General features: G+C 40.9%; 1 protein-coding gene across 1 annotated transcript; it reads right to left on the bottom strand.

Annotated features, from left to right (window-relative positions):
• Window positions 1-17: 17 nt before the first annotated feature.
• Window positions 18-4994, bottom strand: gla (galactosidase, alpha). Its single transcript, XM_071520817.1, has 7 exons — window positions 4729-4994; window positions 3707-3881; window positions 2478-2652; window positions 1973-2064; window positions 1618-1779; window positions 925-1122; window positions 18-600 (listed from the first exon to the last, which is right to left on the bottom strand). Exons 1-7 carry the CDS (start codon window positions 4887-4889, stop codon window positions 268-270), a joined length of 1296 nt encoding a protein of 431 aa, XP_071376918.1. The 5' UTR covers window positions 4890-4994; the 3' UTR covers window positions 18-267.
• Window positions 4995-16898: the final 11904 nt, after the last annotated feature.

Raw genomic sequence — 16898 nt, 5'->3', positions numbered from 1 at the left:
AAGATTCAGTAGTGATTTATTCAATGATCAACAATAACAGTATTGTAAACCGTTTTGGGTCCCAGTTGATGCACGTATATCCAGTAACTGTAAAATAGAATTTTACAATTCTTTTAAAATTCAAGCATTTAATGCAAAAAAACCCCAAGATCCTTAGTTAAAATAATTACAAAAATCATACCCGTCACAGTAGCTGCCCTTTCAGGCAAGACAGAACCAATACAGGGAAATAAAGTGCATAACCACCATTTGTCAGCCACTCATGGACTACAAAATGGTGCTGTGCTTGTCTTTGATAGATGTGTCCTGCCAGTGCAGGTTGTGATGGCTCTTGAAGTTACTACTGATGGGACTGACCGTCAACAGAACGGTGCCTGAAGGGTTCACCAGTACAACCAGTTTGCTGTGTAGAGGCTGAACACCCATCTCTTTGTATTGAGGCAGGATCTGGGTGACATTACACTGGGGGTCGCAGAACTTCCAGCCAGGCACTGAGCTGAGAGCCAGCCCTCGTGGGCCACCTATCTCCTGCTTGTTCAGCACGGCAACAGCCAGCCTTTTCTTGGACAGCGGCCTCTCCCACACTTCAAAACTATTCACCTGTGGGACAAAAAATCGTAAATTACAATCAGTCATAAAATGCTTGGTACACTACAGCCATAATCAAGTCGATGTAGCCCATGCTTTGTTTGCATCGTAACAAGTAAATGTATCCATTTCATTAAGGTGCACACATTGCATCCTCATATTGCTATTACTGGACTAAACAAGTTAATGTAAACCCTCCCAAGCCCATTCTACAGTGTCCAGCATTTCCAAATAAGACAAAATGCCCGCACCACAAATGCTCTGTGTTGCTTTGCCAATTGCCAATCCTGGAGGCAATCATGCTTTATGCGTAGAACCCAGTAACCTCAAGCCTACCTTGGCAGTGCGGTATCCCTGCTTGCCCAGTGGGTCCTGGCTGATTGCTATGATGTGTCTGTTCTGCAGCAGCTCCTTGGAGCGGGGGCATATGTCCCTCAGGTCATTAGACATGAGCAAAGGGGCAGCCATGATGGCCCAAAAGGCCATCTGAGACTCCTGCTGATCATGACTCAGGCCAAAGTTCCCAATCACCAGCTGGAGGGCAGAATCAAGCCAATTTCATACAAAGGCATTTGAGTAACAGAGTACATTTAGGTTTACAGACAGTTGCCTCAGAGATATTTTATCAACATCCTTGACTGAAGTCTTGGCTATTTTTAATCTCTGTGTTGCTGTTAATACTTTACTCACACATACATTTGCTAACACCAACTCAGCAGAACCTTAAGGGAATGAATAATTCAGAATTCAGACAATTCAGAGTTGTGATATTTCAAACCTCTAAGCTGTAAGGATAAAATAGGATGGTGTCATCACAAAAGCCTGATGTAAGGTGTTGAAAATTTGTGCAGTGCCTGTGGACCTCCAGTTTGAGAAACCTCAGCTCTGCATTGTCTTCAGCATTTCTATTCAGTGAGCTTCCCATGACTAATAGAAAACCCACAGTAGTGGGTAACAAAGGTCACTGGTACTGGGTTTGGTTTGCAGTCAGAGTGAAGATGAGAGGAGTGTCTGAGTAGAGCGGAGTACCATATCGGGGTCGTTCCAGCCCCCAGGTCCGGCCGAGGGAACGATGATGTCCTGATGAGAAGCGGTCCAGTCCAAGATGGACTTGACACTGCTCCAGGAGTCGTATACGTCAGCAAAGTTGCGCCAGTGGTTACACGTCTCACGGATGGCTGTGTAGTTAGGCTGGAGGTACAGAATTACTATATTATAACAGAAGGCCTATGGCGTTATTATGTAATTGATCACTTTCTATTTCTTGTTTATTGTGTTATGTGCTGTAGTATATGTTGGATTATAAATCACACTGATAATGTGTTATGTGTTGATTTTTAAAGTGGGTCAAAGTCATATATATGCATGATAACTTCCCTCTTACCTTATGGAAGGGCCACTCATATAATGGCCACTCACATGAGTACAGGATACTTCTTCCTGTTCTGTTCAGTGCGTTTGACATATTCACATAGCCTTGACCAGAACAAATCAGAAGGTGTTAGAATAAGGCCCACATTAGACCAGATCTATTGAGTCCACAAGGGTTCTCACTGATGATGAGAACCAGAAAATGGACATAGAACATGGATGAGGATGTCTTTTAAAGGTTTGATCCAGCCAAAATCATGTTTCCAAGACTATTAACATGAGGTCACATTTTCTTTTACCACAGGTTGCACTGTACAAAGATTTCCTTCTACCAAATAGCACACACAACGTCAACTACCTAGCAGTAACCAGGAGGTAAGTTAACAGCTTATGAAGGGAATGGCATTCCTCTGTTAGAGAACTTACAGCACACCCTCTGGTTATTTGGTTATGACAAATCCCCAGCTATGATTATTCTATCATTTCTATCATTCTATCATTTTGAGTTGAAAGCTCACCTTCTCCCAGTAAGGTCCAGTTCATGTAGCAGCCGTCAAATTTGAGCAGATCCACACCCCAGTCGGCAAAGGTCTGAGCATCTGTCTCATAGTAGCCCAGACTGCCGGGGTATCCAGCACAGGTATTTGTCCCGACATCACCATAGATACCCAGCTTCAAACCCTTAGAATGGATCTAAACATAGCAAATTCATTTGTCAAATATTAATTTATTGAAGTATTAACTCACTTATAGTGTTTTTCTGGGCAAGTGACACACTTTTACCACTAGGTGGCGGTGTTACACAGCTGAAAACTTTACACTGCTTCTGTCATAGGAGACAGTCTCTGCCTTAGACCTTGCAGGCCTAAATATATCCCTGCCTGATATGTGCCTCCTGTATGTGAAACTTGGGTTTGAAGTCAGCCTGTCGCACTGGTGTTCAACTCAGAAAGGCCTCTTCACTGATGAAGTCAAAGGGTTGTGTGTGTGTAGGGAGGGCGGATGGCAGCATACTCCTGCCTGAGACAATATATGCCAAAATATCTCCCTGGGCCGGGGGGGTGCAGGATTTAAGCGAGTGTGTAATCTGAGACCTGGGTTCCACAGCTGGTCCTTTTCACTTCATTATGCAAATAGTGGCAGGTCTGTTTAGATGGATTTATAATGAATGCAAAACCTGTCTGTGTAATCACATTTCCTTCTAGAGTTGTTAGACCTGGGGTTTCCTAAAGTTTTTTTTTTTTGTCAAGGACCCCCTAACATATTCTGTCAAGACGTTCGTTGTTAGGTACAGAATTATATAACTATCTTTACTGTAGATAAGTGGTAAGATTGGAAACAATGATCAAAACGGTCATCCTTAATACATACTGTCATTTTGCTATCTTCCAGGGAGTGACATAATCATGAAATTAAGATACTATTCTTTTTTTCCGAGGACCCTGTTTATCCAAAGATCCCACTTTGGGAATGTTAAATTGTTACTTAAAACTAAGTAAATAAGTAAAAAAAAACTTTTCAGACGAGAAGTCAAAAAAACTTCACATGATAAAAACAAACAATATAAATAAAATAAAAGAGCATACAAAATGCAGGTGATGCAACACAGTACCAACTAAAAGGTGCTTCAGTGATAAACGCAATACCTCAAACCTCAGATTGGTTTGATGTCTATGGAGGCGTAAGTGCATTCTCAGTGTATGTAAGAGAGTTGCAGAGTTTTCATGCTGCTCTTCTACCTACTCACATAGTCGGCCAGTTTCTTGATGCCTCCTGGGAATCTCTTGGGGTCGGCCTGCAGGCGGCCCTGGGCGTCACGCTGGTGGGAGGGCCAGCAGTCATCGATGCAGACGTACTCATAGCCAGCGTCTTGCCAGCCCTCCTTCACCATCACATCTGCCATCTGCATGTACAAACGCTCACTGCCAGCGCGCAGGAGGAGACAGGCGGGGGCAATAGTATCAGTTAGATGCCAGTCTTCAATGTCGTGCCAGACTGCAGGACCAAATACATGTTAAAGTAGGATTATTAATAAATGTGTTTTGCTACTCAACATCGCCGATTAATGTAACACAATATGATTCAACCTATACCCAGTGCATGACATCTTTTGCATTTGCTGTTTTAAACACCCGGTGTCTGGTAGGTCTTTCCCGGGTTTGTTTGATATTCAATAGAAGAACTGGATTATTATAATGAGTAGCGATAGCCAACATGTCTGAACAGATAAAGAAGAGAGCGACACCTACAGAAACTCAAACTTCATCAACAGAAACAATCCAAGGAAAAAAGTACTGGACACACCGTTTGATTGACAGGTGATTTCTGGGAGGGGCGGTGCAAAAACACCACAGCAATGAGCGTATAGCACTTGGTAGCCAAAATACAATAAAATAAAAAATACTTGTTATCTGCAAAATATTGTTGTTGTTGTTTTTTTTTATGTAAAACGCATCACTTCCTGTGCATGGTGGATGCAGGAAGACCTGACACTGGATGTTTATAACAGCAAATGTAAAAGCTTTCATAAGCTGAGTACAGGTTGAATCACTATTGTCTTTTATCAATCTGTGATATACATTAGCAAAACAGACGTTTATTTATATGAGACTGACGCGGATTATTAGGCTACTTCAAGTCTCCAGGGCTTCAGTTACTTCTCATAAAGGCCATGGGTAGTAGACTAGGACTGTTTCTCTTGTGTTTTACTCACAGAGACGTCGGATTGTCCTGGATAATTATCATCTGAACAGAGCAGTGATGTCTTACCTTATGCAATTATCGGGGTCCGTGTCACAGTCGATATTACACATAAATCTCTCCCAGTGCAGCCAGCCCATAGTGGGCTTTAGCGCTAGACCATTGTCCAAGCCTTGCGCAACATGACTGACTAAAACAACAAGCGTGAGCACAAACACAGCTGTGTACATTTTAGCAGGAACAACCTGGCAAACACTTGGTCTTATTCAACTCTTTTCGCGCACACTGGGACAGTTAACGACTGTGTTTTTGAAAGGAATGGAGTCTAACGCGATTAGCCCGCCCCCCTGGATGATTGACGTAAATCGGGACCACTAAAATCAAAGCGCGTCTACAACTGTCCAATAGCGTGCCAACCGCTTTCCCATATAAACAAGGAAGCGCCAAGGTTCAGGCAGGTGAATAATTACGAGAGGCGGAAGTCATGATGCCATGACATGATAATTAACCCTTTATTGTGCCTCCATCGAAACTGACGACAAAAACAACAACAGCAACAAAAAGATGTTTGTTTTTTTTGGCGATATTTATAAAGATTCTGGCATATTCACCCTTAGGCAAAAAAAAAAAAAAAAAGTAATCCTGTCCTACATTTTATAAGGATACTGCATGAACATCACAGCAAAACTACAAGTTTCTGCTGGAATATTATAGTGATACCATAGGAAACAAAATAGACCATAAATTACCATAAGATCACTTTAAACTTACTATTGAGATACACTATAAGTCCTTATGGGAATATTGTGGTGAATTGAGCCAGTGTACCATCCTCTGTTTGTTGGGACAGTGTCCAAAAGAAAGCAAGGTTTTCGTATGTATACAAGAGCATAAACTATAAGTAGAAACCTTGGTAGACAGCCTGCATTGTTTGTATTTCCTTTTCCACAGAAACTCACAATGCAGGAAGTGGCCCAAGTTACCCCACTCTTCCCTGAGGAGACTAGCTAATCAAAAATGCCACACACGCTGTCAGCAACAATGTAGGACTATGTGCATATCGAACCAGCTTCAAGCTGTTTATTGGCTCCGGATCCAAGCCACTAATTTGTTTGGTGCAGACATTATATGAATTAAAGATCCATTTCTTAATCCAGTCAGAAAGGGACACCCTGCTATTGAACCAAAAATAACCCTTGTCAGAGATCTTCTCACACAAGGAGAGTGAGAATTAAAAGAGTTGAATTCTGCATGTATTGTGATGCTGTGAAATGCTTTACTGTTTTTGCAGACATTGCAGGGAGGACACAGTTGCAAAATGCTTATTTGCTTATTAAGTCAACTCTGAGAATTTGTGCAGAGCTAGGTTAAAGTACAAAAGACCTGAAGCTTTATCCAAGGTGACACCTCATATTTTAATAAGCAGACTGCCTTACCAAGACTTGTCTGTCCCGATATTGAGACTAAACAAATAAGGGAGCATTCATCAGGATTTGGCATAACCCCAGATTATGACAATAATCCTCATCTCCGCTGCTGCCTGTATGTAAAAAGGGAGCATTAATGAACACAAAAACTGACCTTTCAGCAAATGTCAAGGGTGTGTATTTCAACCCTAAACATTATCAGAGGCTTCACCCAGGGACAGGCCTGATACAAACAATTTGTCACTTGCTGTAGTTCATATCGGTGCCAGTGAGCAAAGGCGTTGAGGCTCTAAATGTCAGATTTCAATTTGACTCACCCCCCCTCCTGATGGATGGACCAATCCAACTCACTTGGATACAAATCTAGTTTCCTCATTGTAAAAATGGGATCTCGCTCACCATCGTGATAGATACTCCTGTTTTGTTTTTTGCAGCAGAACATGAAAGAGGGGTGCACCTCTATCTGAACAGTGGTTAATTGGGATTGTTGACAGATGGGCAGCCGATGGTTGCTGTCTGGCTCCTTGCTCCCCAGAGCTTTGACACCAATCCATCATCTTCCTTTCTTCGCCAGTGTCACATAATTGAAGAGACTGTCATGGCTGACTTATGCTGGCAACTTTGTTATGAAGTGGACAGGGACGAAATGAAAAAGAAAGCTGTGATATGGTGTGCCTTCTTGCCAAGGAGTTACATTATTGTATTGATCTATAGGGACAGGTGGCCACACCATCAAATGTCATCAAACAGTTCTGCCTCTTTTAATGCAGTATCTAACACAATATGGCACACATGGTAAATCATTTAGTGTCTTGTGATTAGCTATATACGTTGTTTGTATGACTGGCAGAGGGGAAGGTGCCTCCATGTGCTTATGTTGCTAATAGACTGTAGCATTTTCATTTAGTCCTTGTTGAACTGCACATCTGAAATGTCTTTGGCCTTTATAGGCCAACTGGTGACCTGTAAGTTACTTCTTCTATGGCAATTTTTTCAGTGCAGTTGCATTGGAAGATTGCTTTTTCCATTTCACATTTCTCTACAATTCAAATTGTTTGTGAAGCATTTTGCTAACTAGTAGAAGATTAATTTCTCTCGTTCCCTGATGTTACTTTACAATGTTAGATTGTTGATTTGGGTTTTGCATGTTGTTTGTTGGACCTCTTCATTCTCAGCAGGATTAATCCTTTGTTGGGGATGTAAAATTACCATAGTAGGGCTTGCTAAGGGGTGACGTTAGTTATAGTTTGGGTTAGGGTTAGGTTTAGGGTTGGGGTTAGTAGTAGTTGTTAGGGTTAGGGCTAAAGTTAGGGTTAGGATTGTTATTGGTGATGTGATTTAATTTTTAATTGGTATATCTTCATTTGCCAAGATGCTAACAGTTGGGAAGCATTAACTAATGCTAAGCCAGTTTTAACGTGTTTATTTGTGAGATAGATCACATTTCATCTCACAGATGGGGACCATAATGTGTTGTATTGACGCCAGTGTTCATGTAGCAAGAGCAGCCACCCATTCCAACAGATGAAGACATTCTGGGCAATGAAGAGGCACATGCATCATATTATAAAGATATGAATTCTTTATTTAGCCAGCTCTTTAGAGAGTTGAATATTTTCTCTCCATAATGATGTTCTGTCTGAGTGATTCATTCAATGACTTTACATCGGACACATAAACATGCTGAGAATTAATTTGCTTTCTGATGTAGGAATCGGCGTCACTTCGGTCTGTGCGTCTCTGCAGCTGCCCTGCAGATGTTTAGGTGCTGCACTGGAGGCAAGTCGTTTTTATCAATAAACCGTTATAAATTATTCACCAAATACATTATTCACCGCCCCCTAGATAAAGGGTTTAATAGACAGAAGCAAGCCCTTCCCTCCTGTTTGTTCTTTTCAAACATGCTCTCTATTTCAGCATTGTCATATTGTAGAGTGATTTTTTTTTTGATGCCACATCCGAAAAGAGGCAATAAGAACTGGTGCCCAGACACTGCATCAGACAGTCATTTCTAACCTGGAAATTATGTCCCTAATTACAATTTTACTCTGTCGCCAATGCGAAAATGGTGTTCAATAATGGTTTCCTGGTGATTACATGGAAAATATTATTAGCAATGATCTTAGGGCCAAGTACCCCAGCAGAGAGAGTTACAGGGCCTCAGCAGAGGGTAGCGCAGTATATTTTGAGAAAATCAATTTTAATAGTATAATCGATACATGATTCAGTTTGTAGTCCTTTAAGAAGTCAGGGAGTACACAAAGACTGACCTTCGCTCTGGCTGTTATTACAAAAGCTCTGTAGGCCCGGCCTGCCACGACTAATCCTGCCTTTGTGCAGACTTGACGATCCCATGTTCCCTATAATAATTAGATAGAACAGTGCATTGCCTGTTGGTGTGGCGGAGCTGGTAAACTAAGTGCATTGCAAAATCAATAACAGGCAAAGAGAAGGCAGTGTATTTTTAATGAAATCTATGATTTTTGCTGCTCAGTATGCGGGAGATTTACTCAAGGATATTTTCAGTCTGTCTACTTGGTTTCTGTTTCAGTCTTGTTTGTCATGTCTATTATATTTGAAGCAAAGCAGAAGGACAATAGGGTGCTTCAAATAATATTTTTCCTGTTTTTGCTCAAAGTCTTCTCTCATTTATTTAAAAACCTCTTTTGAGAGCTTCTGATTGGAACTCATCTGAAAGTTTTTTTTAAAAACACTTCATCTAATGTAGCAGCCCGGGCAGGAATTTCACGGGGGCCATGAGGGCCATGGCCGCTGTGCCCCCTGAGTTTGGCCTTATGCCCCTCAAAAAATGATATGCAGTGGCCTTGATGTCCCGCCCGCACTGCCCCAGTTGATTTCGCCGTTTTCTCCTCTGCCTCTTTCCTGTCAATACGGTTTTTAGACACCAGTGCCTTTTGTTGAGATTCTGAATTCTTATTGGGCAACATCAGGTGAAACGCTGCGCACATAACCAGTGGTGGGTTCGATTTCGAGCCTGGTATGAACCGCTGGAAAACCGGGTTATTTATGACAATAGTTTGACACAAATCTAGCGCCGGCCAACCAGGAGACTTAATCGGACTCATCCTGATGTGCCAATGCCGCAAAGCTGTGACTGAGTGAACTTCTGAGAAGAGAAGGTCAACACAAAATTGACAACACCAAAGGCCAAGTGGCCTTGCCCCTAAAATGATGAAATTCCAGGCCTGGTAGCAGCTAAATGAGATGTGCACTGCAAAAATGATCCATCTTATGAAGTAATTTAGTAATTTAATTTAGTAATTTAGTATTGAGTAATATTTTATTGATTATCGTATTGATTGAGTATAGTATTCATTGATTTTTCTTAAAGCAAGTGAAAAAATGTCTCAATGGGGTGAGATCATTTCACTTATTTCCATTGCATATCAAGTTGTTTCAAGAATTTTGTTGCTACTAGTGCAGTGATGCAACTTATTTAAACACATTGACATTGTTGAATTCTTGAAATAGATTAAACTGCTTTTGAAACAAGTGGTATTATCCCATCCCATTTTCACTTTGTAAGGAAAACAAGCTTTTCTGGCTCAATACTAGACTAAATGGCTTGTTAAGACAGACATGTTTTGCAGTGTACCACTTAATTGTTTATTGGAATGAATTACAGTTCATTAGTGGATGTTACTGAGAACCTACACATTCAATTTTAAAAATCTGATTTGACAACACATCGATCTTGTCAAGAGCTGTTATTCCAGACTATTAGAGGATTGTTTGCTCAGCTGAACTGGACAGCTGAGGAAAGGCTTTTAGCCCTCCATCAATGCCACTCACTGTTCTTCACCAGTTTTGCTGCGTAAGTCCCAGACTGACCTTTGTTTAGGTGTTTGCTTGCTTACAGAGTCATTAATATCTGCAGGTTATTTTTGATTGCAGGTCATTTTTATACTTGGGCAGATATTAATAACTCTGTAAGAAAGCAAACACCTAAACAGAATGACAAACCTGGACTGTACACAGCAAGACTTCTTCCCATACATAAAGTCAGGATGAAGTCAACCTTTTTACCAGTTCAAACTCATCTTTCATGGTTCACATGTTGCGTCCGTGTAATGGATGCAGGACTGACCTTTTCACGTAGAGATAAACTGTGATGCCAGAAATGGCCCCCAAAGTTTTGATAAGAGAAATCAACCATGTACCAAGCAGTTTGCAGCTTGAAAGCTTGTACCTAGACCTTGAAAAGATGATGCTTTACATTGTACCTGAATCTAAAAACCCTAAAGTTCTTAATATGTTCTGTTTTGTAGTCAAGTACTTCCCACTGATGTCAAAGGAATAGAATCAATTTAGCTTTTTTTTTTAGCTGTACTTTCTGTTCAATTTTTTGCGTTTGAGGTTGAAAAATAAATTCAGCTCCTGTTTTCTTTGAGACGTTGCCTCTGTATTACCTGAAGAGATTATTCTGTAAAGAAGTTCAATATGTCTCAGGTTACTACCAACCTGCAAATTGATTTCTCTGGGTGGGTATGCAGCCTGGAGCAGGTTTTTTATTCTCTTTGCTCTGAGAGGAAAACAAATAATGTCAGGCACGCTGTTCTACTTCTTTGTTATCACATCAAATGTATGGTTTATATTGCTCTATTTAGTGATGGAAACAGGTGATAGCCTAAGGGGAGCAGGTTATCAAGCCAAATCCCCCCTGGTTATGTAGAATGCAGAAGAGCCAAAAGAAAAGGTTTAAGGGAAAGCAGTGAGATCCTATTTATTGTCTTTGTTTAATCAGCTGCATTATCTTTTGTGATAGCAAGAGAACACATGTGACTTAATAGACCAATATACAGTACGTGTGTGAGCAAGAAGACGTAGGTTCCTCATGAATTTATAATGGGACAAGACCTACACAAGAAATCATGGTCGATGAGAAGGCTACACGATTGGTTTATAAGCAGTATCACCATGGCAACAAGATGGGATCACTATCACTGTGCATTTAGGAGATCCCGTGGTTGCAATTCCATGTCCAAGTACCAAGAGATGCGATTTCCAGGCTCAAAACATCCCCCCATTGTTTACAGAGCTCTGAAATCTCTATCGTGCTAAAATGGAGGGTTCAATTCATTATGTTACACTTGACTGGGAAGCTTTGTTACACCTGAATCATAAGGCAGAGGCATGATTGGATTCATGCCTTTGCCTTTGTTTTCAACCCATTAAAAAAAACATATTTTCTATTTGCTGGAAGATATTCCAAAATTGTAACGCTCAGTTTTTCAGTAAATGCTAATGAGGAATAGATTGGTCAGAGCAAGCCTATTCACAGGTCTTTAATTATCTGATACAGAGTTTAAAGGTTGTGACTGCTATTACTTGCAGCAAAATGTCATTTTAAAAATTGGGAAAGAATTAACATTCTGACCTGGTTTTGAAGATTGGGAGACTGTTTTGGGGTGTAGAACCAGTGCGACATCATATTTCATTTAATGTCTTTAAATTATTTTTCAATACAGGGAAAAATACATGCACGGACATTTTGGCCTTCTTTAAGGTTGAAAAACCCATCTGCATTGCTTCACAACACTTTCTCCATCTGGAATTCAAAATGAATTTAATGAATCAAAACCTACATTTTATAACATTGAAGGTGAAACAGAAAAGGAGTTTAAAATGTATTATCCTTACAAGTAATTTATATTCCTGCTTTCTTCTAGAGACCCTCCGGTTACAGATACATTTTACATTTTACTGAATATTTTTTCATTCAGCAAATCATTTTCTGCTAGCAGACTTTTTTTTATGAAATGTTTACTAAAGAAACTGAAATGCCTATGTACCTGGAAGTCAGTGAAAAATTAACCAATTTTCTACAAGTTTTACTAAAAATCAAGGACAGCTATCTGAGGCTGATGCCTCAGCTCTTGACATGAATTAATTAAATCAAGTAGTTTTGAAAAAGATTGTTATTCTTTTGTGAGGTCGCTGAAATATTCATGTCTTGTTAAATGAAGTATGTCAGCATCAATTACTTACTCTGAATTGTGAATGTGGCTTTCTCAAATGTGTTGCTTTTTGTTTAGCTCGACTTCTCCAAAATAAAACAAGATATGTAGGTGACAATGGGGAAAAGTTGTAGCTTTCAGCACTCACAGCAGGGTTGAGTGCTTGACAAATGGCGTTGGGAGGGGACATTTTATGTATCAACTACACATTTATTTATATATATATATATATATTATGAACAATGGCAGGCCTCAGGAAAATTTGAGTTTGTGTAGCAGTTTTTATGCCCATGTAGTTAAAATGACACATTACTGGATGAGGTGTGTGTAGTGGGGGGTAACTGGATGGGACAGAACAGCACTCAGCAGGCAGTGGACAGTAAATAAAGGGGTGTAGGACAACATGAGCACCTGCAGAGCCTTTCCTCCTGGGTCTCGTCTTTCACATATCAGCACGTTGAATGGTTTTGCACCCAAAACACTCCACTACACACCAAGTGTAGTGATGCAAAGCTCAACACGAAGGTAATAAAGAAAGATGTTGTTTTATTGAGTTTTATTATGGGAGTCTCCTGCAGAGCTTGTTCATTGCGATGACAGCGTTGGGAGTTTTAGAGTAGATAAGGAGAGGGAAAGGTGAGAAAACGGTATAAGAAATCAACTCACCGGCGCTGCTCCTAGTGCACCTTCTTCAAACACCAAAGTCCCTACCCTCCAACACAAGCATGCATCGTGCTCGCTCACACACACACACACACACACACACACACACACACACACACACACACAAACAAAAACAAACACACATACGCACCTTCATGCTCTAACCCTCGCAGGCTGGTTGCCTCCCCTCCCCTCCCATCCCATCTCCACCTCACACAGAATTATTAGCTCTTGGCTTCTCAGCATGCCCTTGTTTCCAAGGCAACAAGACTTGCTGGGTGTGTTGGAGTCGCTCTAGTCTAGACAATCATCATTATTATGGTTCCACAGCTTGATAGGAAGAAATTAATGGTAAAATGTTTATTAGAAAGTGCTAATTTTTTATATTATTTCTAACTTACAGAGCAAACTAACACATGGCTTCTATCATCTCTGAGAAAAAGTAAGAATCCTTTTAATTGCCTTTTGTAATTAATGCCTTGTGTCTATTATGGATAGCAAAGTGCAATATCTTGAACAGCGTGACAACCACATAAAAGCACTACCTGGCAGTGGCTGGGAAATGTTTCACACTTCTTCGGTACAGATGAAAAAACCCAAAACATCCCAGGCACCTAAAACCTAAAAGACAAAACAAATGAAAACCTTAAGTTACTCTCAGCAAATCTCCTCCATGCAGTTTGCTTCAGTTTGTAGCAATGAACAACCAAGCAGAGAGACAGAGAGAGATTTGGAGGGTGGGAAATGTGGCTGACTTACAGAGAAGTTTGATAAATTATTAATTTCAGGTCAATGTGATAAGACATCACCCGTCAAACTATTTTCCTCTTAAAAATCCTCCCGTCATGTCTGAAATTCAGGACTTTAAGATTCCACACTGGACATTTTAGTAGGCGCTTGATCTATCTATCTATCTATCTATCTATCTATCTATCTATCTATCTATCTATCTATCTATCTATCTATCCATCCATCCATCCATCCATCCATCCATCCATCCATCCATCCATCCATCCATCCATCTATCTATCTATCTATCTATCTATCTATCTATCTATCTATCTATCTATCCATCCATCCATCCATCCATCCATCCATCCATCCATCCATCCATCCATCCATCCATCCATCTATCTATCTATCCATCCATCCATCCATCCATCCATCCATCCATCCACTATTGAAGTTATTAGCCAGAGACCTTTGATTACAAAGAATTGTAACACTTTTGAGGACTTAAACTTCATTTATGAAACTTTTATTAAATAATTTTTCTAAATTGTTCCAGCATTTTTGAATTAAACCCTTAATTTCTGATAAAAATCTCTTGGGATGGATGAGGTCAAACTGTGTCACATTGGTTTTGTGTGTGTGTGTGTGTGTGTGTGTGTGTGTGTGTGTGTGTGTGTGTGTGTGTTTCCCATCATATTTCTCAACTTCTTAATATTATCCAAAGATATTTTTTTTTCAGTTAGTTTGGATGACTTTTACCTATTGCATCTTTCTTGCATATTGATTTTGAGCAAAAACAGAGGCAGAAGAATGAGGAGACTGACAGGATCCTGCTGGCTCATTGTTGCCTTTGACCTGCCAGGGAAAACAAGCAATGAAGATGGAAAGGCTAACCTTAAGAGACATCACAAGCATTCATTATCATGCTGGCTTTGGCATTCTCAGGGATACGTGATATTTAACGAAGGGATTTTTTTTACCCCACTTTTAATTAGCACAGAAGAAATGACCTTTTTGAATTGTCACAGCCTCTGTCACCCTGGAAGACGTTTGGGGTCATCCGAATTACATCTGTTTTGTGCCACTGTGGCTGGATTGTGTTCAGATTACAGTACGTTGAATTCTAATCACACTGCAAGTCTGACTACTTCAATATCTGATTTTGAGGATCTGATAGCGACTGTGACTTTTTTCACCTGATCATGCCTGGACACATTAAGTGGCATAGATGCATAAAAATCACATTTTGCTGACATTGCTAAGGGATTGTCAAACCCAGAAATCAGTTGCTGCACTTTTTGGGGGATTTTGGTAAGGGGCCTCCTGACAATGAGTTTACACTGTCAGCCCTGTATTTGTTTTCTATGGAGCAGATTCAAGCTGAGCATTGCAGCTTAGAGTTTTAGTTCTCTGGTTTCTAACTCCAGGAGAGTTATCCATATTCAGAAATATTAATTGAGCTGTCCTTGACCAGAAATAGCATTGAACTGTTACATTGAGTGGTATTCCACTATAAAGCTGACATGATTTGTTTCTGTCTGTCTGTCTGTCTTTCTGTCTGTCTGTCACCAAGATATCTCAAAAAGTAACAAATGGATTTGGATGAAATTTGGTGGACAGATAGCCTTTGGCCCAACGATCAGCTGATTCGATTTTGGTGATGATCCATATCTGGGATTCTGGGATCCATATCTTGGATTTCCACCATTTCCACGACGATTACGGTTTTAAGCCATGACTATTATGCTGCGTTCAGACAGACAGCAGACATCCAGGTCTTCCAAGTCTGCTGCAGTACTGTATTCACATGCTACTTTCTCAGAAAATCAAACCCAGAAGACAAACCCAAAGATAAACAAACGCAGGCCATTATGGATGCTGCAGCGCATACCGAGTGCCTTCTTGTATTGCTTAATGGATCAGTCCAGCTCTGCCAGATATGGAAGGGGTCAGGCTCACATTGTGATCGGAGTTCTACATAGTCCACCCACAATGTGCATATTATCAATGTAAAGACATGGAGAGGGAGAGTAGTGAAAAGTAAAATCCATTTTCAGGTGATCCAGTCTTTAGAATTGGATCTAAAAATCACGTTGAAATGAGAAATGTAACCGTAGCCTTTGGCTTCGGCTTTTTACATCTCTGAGGCACTACTGAGCTAGAGTGAACTCAGCACTCAGCACTCAGTTAAGAGTGTTTCTAAGAGGGAAGAATAGTTTTAAGAGTTGCATCATCCAGGCTGATAAGCTTCACATACACAGCTACTCCATGCAAGACCTCAGAGTCTGTTTTCTTTTCTTCTGAAATTCATCTCAAAGTCTTTATTGTCAAATGGTGAGATTTTCTTTCAGTAACAGAAATGCACAAACTTATATATAAAAGCATCAACCAGCAACTATATGTGTGTGTTTGCTGTGTCCAGTCTATAAAAATGGAATTAGAAGCATTACCAGTCAGAATGAAAGTACAGAAGTGTGTGGTATGGGGCTGACTGACAGTCAAAAGGAAGTTGGTCATCACTTTGACTTGGAGACAGTTGTCTAGAGCAGTGAAACAACATTTCTCTCTCTCCCTCTGCTTTGCTCTTTTCCTTCTCTCTTCTGCAGGAATGCAAGGAGACATTTAGCTGTCTCACCTTAACCCTCTGTGTATGAGCACTGGGAGCACTGACTGAGACACACACACACACACACACGCACACACACACACACCGTCTCCCAGGGAAATAATTATTTCCCTCTTGGCTCGCCTCTCCCAGCCAACCTACAGCACTGAATCAGTGTCAGAGCAACGGTGGAAAACGGCAGTGAGCTGTCTCACTCGCCTGCTCTCTTGGGCATTAACACCAGTGTGAGTGCTGTCTGATGGACAGGGGAGAAAGGGAGGTGGAGAAAATCCTCTGTTTACTTAAATAGCAGCAGGAGAGAGAGGAGCAGAGGCCTCAGAACAGGGCGGATGAGGGATGGACACACTGTTGAGGAAGTCAGCAAGGCAGCGAGCAACAAACATGCCCACCCATACAGAGACACACACACACACGCACACACACACACACACGCACACACACACACAGAGTACCATAGCAGCTATCTCCTCTCTGCAAGATGTCAGTCCCTAGGTCTATAGCTACTTACCTAAAGTCTTCTCCCTTCTGCTCAGTCTGGACAGAGGGAGTGAAGAAGAGAAAGGCAATGAAGTCAACGGTGAAGTGAAGGTGCCAAGGAAGGAGGGAATAATGGAGTGCTGCTCAAGCCGTGCCAGCACAGGTCAGCGCGGGCAGACCCCCAGACGTTTGTTATTACTAAAAGAGTATATCTCTCTCTTTCTTTTAAAATTGCATCGCAGCATTCATCTCCTGCTTTCCGGAGAAAGTGGAAAGTTTTGGTTGGAGCCGAATGTAGCTCGGTTTGAGGCGAGATTAAAACGTTAGACTTGTGAT

The sequence above is a fragment of the Centroberyx affinis genome, unplaced genomic scaffold (genome assembly GCF_046629955.1).
Source record: "Centroberyx affinis isolate AG114_WGS23_722 - 3 ecotype Tasmania unplaced genomic scaffold, CSIRO-AGI_Caff_v1 ptg000827l_1, whole genome shotgun sequence".
Classification (NCBI taxonomy): domain Eukaryota; kingdom Metazoa; phylum Chordata; class Actinopteri; order Beryciformes; family Berycidae; genus Centroberyx; species Centroberyx affinis.
This window is presented reverse-complemented; position numbering and strand designations above follow the sequence as displayed.

Bases quoted from the DNA above. Each gene is read 5' to 3' on its own strand.
- gla (XM_071520817.1), bottom strand. From the start codon at position 4,889: ATGTACACAGCTGTGTTTGTGCTCACGCTTGTTGTTTTAGTCAGTCAT. The intron at 2,653-3,706 runs GTGAGTAGGTAG...TGCTATGTTTAG, and splicing joins TCAAGAAACTGGCCGACTAT to ATCCATTCTAAGGGTTTGAA. The intron at 1,780-1,972 runs GTAAGAGGGAAG...CTGTACCTCCAG, and splicing joins ATGAGTGGCCCTTCCATAAG to CCTAACTACACAGCCATCCG.